General features: G+C 45.9%; 1 protein-coding gene across 1 annotated transcript; it reads right to left on the bottom strand.

The window, feature by feature from the left end:
* Positions 1-1,072: 1,072 nt before the first annotated feature.
* nrip1b (nuclear receptor interacting protein 1b) lies at positions 1,073-4,578 on the bottom strand. The gene has a single exon (XM_063014290.1). The coding sequence runs from the start codon at positions 4,425-4,427 to the stop codon at positions 1,164-1,166; it is 3,264 nt and encodes a 1,087-aa protein (XP_062870360.1). The 5' UTR covers positions 4,428-4,578; the 3' UTR covers positions 1,073-1,163.
* Between the last annotated feature and the right edge of the window lie 1,628 nt (positions 4,579-6,206).

Raw genomic sequence — 6,206 nt, 5'->3', positions numbered from 1 at the left:
CCTGGGCTGTGGTGAATTCCTAGCACAGGGTAATCTCTTTTTACTGTTTCCTGGTGGAGATAAAGGTGGTTTAAGATGACCAGGCCCTGAGTTTGGCGAAAACCATGGCAAGTTCACAAGTTCTTGATTGTAACTGGGCTGACTGAAATTCCCATTGGCTTTGTAACTTGCCTGAGACATACTAAAAATGATCACAGGCCTTGTGAGTGATTAAAATCAGGTCACACGGTCTAATGCAGTAGCCTACCACAGCTGAGATCTCTAGCTCTCGAGTTCGAAACTCAGCTCTGCCATCGACTGACCAAGTGCCTGTGTGTCTAAGGGAGGGAACAGATTTAACAGGTTCCTCATTCCGTCTGATGGCTGGTAGTGGCACCTACTAGAAAGATAAAAGTTGTATAGTATAGTAGTGGGTCAATCTCCATACACTATACGTGTCTCTGTGAGACTCCATCTCAGCTCTCCCTGTCAGTTTGGTTGTCTGCAGCAGAGGAAGGAGTAACAATTGGAGAACTGGATAGGATTAGATTTGAAGGAGAAGAGGAATATATATATAGTGTATTTTGGACACCAATGAAAATCACTGATTGATAATAAACAATTCTGTGCAGGTCCTTCAGGGTGGATTTTTCCTTTATAAACTGAAGCGTTTATATTGTCACCATCATTCCGCATACATACGTGCTACTGTGATGCAATTTGGCACTGCCCTTCCCGATAGAAAAGGACAAAATGTTTTTGCACAAATGATTTGTATTGCCCTTGTCGAGATAGGATGGCCCAGATGCATCTGATAACATTGTGCTTGAGAAAATAGGGGACGCTATTCAGATAGAAATAAATATAAAAGAAATCCAGCAGCAACATTTTTGGAGTCATGAATAATAAATGAACGAGAATGTTCTTCATTAATGTTTTATATGTAGCAGGAGAAAAAATCTTTTGATAAAGCGGCAGGGTGCAGGACTGAAATAGGACTTGTACAAACCACGCTTTAGACAAAAGACGGTAAAGAAATATGTCAGATTACGTAAACATAGAATGTGTATGGAATCTGGTATATGTTGCTAATTTGGCATTAAATACCATTAACAAAAAACTGATTACTGAAGCAAAGTCTGCTTATTGATAAAAATCAAAATCTCAAACATTATTTGGCAGATCTATAACTTTTCCAACTGGCCACTGATGTGATCGTTACTACTGCCATGTCTCTGAACCGCTGAGACAGCACTTAGACGGCTCTTGAGGTATCGCTCATCAGTACGTGGCTCTACTTTTACTGACACCCCATAATGAGTCCTCTGTGCACGATCCTCCATCTCCTTTCTGAGCTGACTGTTCTTCTGGAGCATATAGTACAATATAGGATTAGACCTTGTCAGAGGTGGAGAATCAGGGGCTGGTTCACGTTTATCCTCCCTAACAGGTGTCCAAGTTGTGTTGTGTTCTGTCTTTACAGATTTAGGGCTGGGCTGGGCTGAATTCCTAGCCCAGGGTAATCCCTGGTTGCTGTTTCCTGGTGGAGATAAAAGTGGTTTAAAATGACCAGGCCCTGAGTTTGGCGAAAACCATGGCAAGTTCACGAGTTCTTGATTGTAACTGGGCTGACTGAAGTTCCCATTGGCTTTGTAACTTGCCTGAGGGAGAATAGGACTAGCGATTCCCTGGGGTTGGGGTAGCTCTTTCAGACAGTTGTCTGACAATAGGAGCTGCTTCAAAACATTAAAGCCTTGACTGTCTCTCGTGGGAGGTTTACTCACATAACCCCTGGTAAAAGGTTCCTCTTCTTTTGGGCTCAGTAACCCTCTGCTGTTATGTCTCTCAGGTGTTCCAGACACCATCCGCTCACTCACAGTATCCACTGGTCTCTGGCAGAGTTCCTTACTCAAATGTTCAGCTAATTCCAAGCAAAGTTTCCTCTTTTTAGGAAGCGGCACCTGATAATCATGATGGTCTTCTTTAAATGTGCTCACAAGCGGCTCTGTACGTGGACTTGAATGATAGGTAGTTGTCTTCTGTTTTAAGAGCTGGCTTAGAAGGCCGTACTTACTGACGACTTCCGTAGGACACTGCTCTTCTTTAATGTTGTCATGTGCTTTAGCAAGGGGACTGTAATTCTCACGCCTGCATATCCGAGCGCATCCTCTATCGTCAAGTCCTTTGAAAAGAGGGCTTTCTTCACCTGGCTCCGTTTTGATTTTAACGTTTAATAAAGGTCCGTTTGAGCTGTTACAGGTAACAGGCGCCCCTGGAGGCTCTACATGGTCTACTGTGGCCAATTCTGTGCTTCTCCTCCCACCTGATTTTTCCTTCTGAGAGGCAGTACCCAGCAAAAGCTGCAAAACAGTTTGCCGTTCCAAGAGGTTTTCAATTTGCGCTGATGCTGAAGGTGATCGCTTGTCTGCCAAAGGTGTGAGAGAGAGAGTAGGTGGTTGAAACGTTGACGTTTGGGTCCTCTTGGTTGGATCAACAGGTCTATCGAGAAAAGTTTGCTGCCTTTCAAAGTCTGGTTCTGGACTTTGCCTTTTGCTCGGAGGCCTACAAACTTTCAAAGCTGGTGAAGGGGATTGATTCTGTAAACCACACTGAGCCAGATTTTGTAAAAGCTTACTGGCAGTAAAAGTGGGCTCCATGCTCATTTCACTAGTTTTCAGTTTAGGCTTACACAAATCCAGAGGACTGGACTGAATAACTGGGGAAGAATAAGGGTGAGGAGAAGGAGCCTCACTTGGATCTCCACTGAGGAAGGATGTGGACCGACCTCCACCCATCAGCTGCTTGAGAGGTTTTTGCATTCTGCTCTCCTCCACAGTGTCGAATTGTTTAAAGGAGCATCCAGTCACAGATGTGTCATGCTGCGAATCTAAATTATCTGCAATTTTGTTTATCTTCTCATTGTTTCTGCGATCCAGCAATAACTGCATGAAAGTGACCTTATGATGGGATTTTAAGTCTGGGCTCATTTCCAACTCTGTGACTTCTGGGACCTTCGGCCCAGGAGTATCAGGCTTCCAGTTGTTTAAAAGTGTCTCTGTGAGCTTGTCCAAAGACAAGGCTGAAGAGGGGGCCTCTGACTGTTGGCTGTAAACTCTGCTCCTTATTGAGAGGTCAATAGGGGAGCAGCTGGAGTAGCAGCTCTCTGCGTCACTGCTGTCTTTAGTCAAGTTGTTCTCCTGGTTGGAGTACTCGCTATCTGACTGATGAGATGAAGCTTGGCTGGAGGCCACTGTGCAGTCATTTTTCAGGTGGCCATTCTTTGTAGAATCCTTCTGGGTGTTTTGGTTGTTGAGGAGAAGCAGGAGCAAGCTGCTGCAATTATGTTGAGGTCGGTTGCTGTGCCTGTCAAAGGGGCGTTTCTCTTTTGCGGGGTGGGGCGCCGGCTGAGGGGAGCTTGTGGCTACACTTTGGCCCAAGCTTTGGGAAGGGCTTCTGTCACTGGTATTTAATGATGGTGAGGGGAGTGTTCCATTTCGTAAACTGAAGGGACTTAACATGTCTTGGGATACTACAGACTCTCCCACACTAGGGGGTCTCTTATCCTTAGTTTGCTGTGTAGCTATGGCTGCCAATCTCTCGCTGGCTGATCGGCCACATAGTTGTGCTTTTAAGGCCTGCTCTCTGGAATATTGCTGCAGATGGGCCTCACTGGAGAGCAGCAATGCTAGCTGACTGCAGGCCACGCTAGGTTTAGGTGAAGGTGCAGGACTAGACCTGTTTTTCACGAGACTGGCCACAGCCTTCAGTCGTTCTGCACAGGATACGTCAGTTGCTGAGCCCTGTGATAAACGAGGAGACTCGGAGCATCTATCTTGGCTGCTGCGACGACTGTAAGGCACATTGTTGTGGCTCTGTTGCTTATTTTTCCTTATCAAGCCTTTGAGGTGGTTAGAGGCTGAACAGTAGCCCTGTAAGGTGACCTTGTCAGCAGGGGCACCCTCACTACTGTCCCCATCAAGCTGTTTGTGGCTCGGAGTGATACACTGTGACATTGCAACTGTCTGTAGGCGTGAACTAAAGGACTGAAGCAAAGATGCCAGCAGCGTACTCTCCCCTTGTGCCGAACTGTCTACGCCTGCTTTTGGATGCTCCCTGCCCTGTCCGTTCACCTGCGCCACATGAACGTCCTTCTTCTGGTTGTCGCTTTCATTCCAGGCACCGGAATGTAACAGTCTTGCCTTTTTAAGGTGCTGAGAGGCTGCTCGAGGAAGGCCACCCTTATCAGGTGGACTTGAGGCGTGATTAGGTAGCTGAACGCCTCTAGTCCCATGGTTCCCTGACTCTCCATTATTGTTGCCGGCCTCTAATCTCCTTGTTGCTGTGGCAGCAGGCCCAGCTGCAACCGGATGCATCAGTAAACCTTCCAGATAAGTTAAAACTGCAGAATCCTGGTGTGTCTCAGGGCCAGGTTCCTCCCCATGAGTCATGTTCAATAGTAGACGGCCCTTGTGTGGTTGTGGACAATTACTGAAAGTATCTTACTGATTGCTCTGCCATAGGTAAAGACTGTATAGTTCAAACTTGCTCTTTTTAGATTCAGAAGTTTTTACAAACAGAAGCAACGGGTGTTAGAAATTCCATGGCACAACAACCCTGCTGGAATTCCTCATCACAGCACAGCAAGGAAGGAGTCAGTCGGACCTTTCTACTGCCCCAATGAAGTGTTCCATGCTGCTGAATGTTTAGGATGTCTGTCACAAGGTCCCAGAAGCCCAGTGTTGTTTTTCTGCTTTTGTGCTCTCAAAAGGCCGGGTCACACAGGGACCTGCAGTAGAAGGAAGAAACCACAGTATGAGAGGCAGTTCTACATGACAGCACACAACAGAAAGTCTTAACCGAGATACTTGTCATACAACATCCTCAAACACCTCATGAAATAGAGAGAAATAATTACATAATTAGAAAAATTAATTAAATTTGTGGTGCAATTACAACTAAGGTCATTTACACTGTATAATACCGACAGAGAGTTCAACACGTGGAACGATCCTCTGAAAAGTAAGAAAGCAGCCAGCGCCTCTATCAGAACATCGACAGATAATAAGAACTATGGCAGTAATTCCGAGTAAAGCCCACTCTATGCGTCGGCACGTCCTGCTATGACACTCTGCAACAAGCCTCTCGAGAAATGTGTCTCTTCTTGCTTTCATGCGTGAAGGGCTTTCGAGCGCTACGCCTCTCATCACATGTAGAGTTTCTGAGGATTATCCCCCCACACACGCTCAAGGCACGGCTCATCCGATGCTGTATCCATCCTCCACTAACTGTGCTGCTGGAAGTCTTTCTGCTGACCTTACACTCCAGGTGGACTCTGTGCCAAAAATATCATTTTAATTCCAGACAATATTTTATATCTAGAAAATAAAGCTGCTATACCGAGATCATCCTTGTTTCTACCCTCACTGTCCATTTTATCAGCTCCACTTACCATATAGGAGCACTTTGTAGTTCTACAATTACTGACTGTACTCTATCCGTTTCTCTGCATGCTTTGTTAGCCTCCTTTCAAGCTGTTCTTCAATGGTCAGGACCACTACAGAGCAGGTATTATTTGGGTGATGGGTCATTCTCAGCACTGCAGTGACACTGACATGGTGGTGGTGTGTGTGTGTGACAAGTGTGTGTTGTGCTGGTATGAGTAGATCAGACACAGCAGTGCTGCTGGAGTTTTAAAACACCTCACTGTCACTGCTGGACTGAGAATAGTCCACCAACCAAAAACATCCAGCCAACAGCGCCCCGTAGGCAGCGTCCTGTGACCACCGATGAAGGTCCAGAAGATGACCAACTCACTCAAACAGCAGCAATAGATGAGTGATCGTCTCTGACTTTACATCTACAAGGTGGACCAACTATGTAGGAGTGTCTAATAAAGTGGACAGTGAGTGGACACGGTATTTAAAAACTCCAGCAGCGCTGCTGTGTCTGATCCACTCATACCGGCACAACACACACTAACACACCACACACTGCAGTGCTGATAATGATCCAGCACCTAAATAATACCTACTCTGTGGTGGTCCTGTGGGGGTCCTGACCATTAAAGAACAGGGTGAAAGCAGGCTAAAAAGGTATGTAGACAAACAGATGGACTAGCGTCGGTAATTGTAGAACTACAAAGTGCTGCTATGTGGTAAGTGGAGCTGATAAAATGGACAGTGAGTGTAGAAACAAGGAGGTGGTTTTAATGTTATGGCTGATCGGTG

This window comes from Trichomycterus rosablanca, chromosome 18 (genome assembly GCF_030014385.1).
Source record: "Trichomycterus rosablanca isolate fTriRos1 chromosome 18, fTriRos1.hap1, whole genome shotgun sequence".
NCBI classification, from domain to species: domain Eukaryota; kingdom Metazoa; phylum Chordata; class Actinopteri; order Siluriformes; family Trichomycteridae; genus Trichomycterus; species Trichomycterus rosablanca.
The sequence above is the reverse complement of the archived record's forward strand: the minus strand, read 5'-3'. Positions and strand labels throughout refer to the sequence as shown.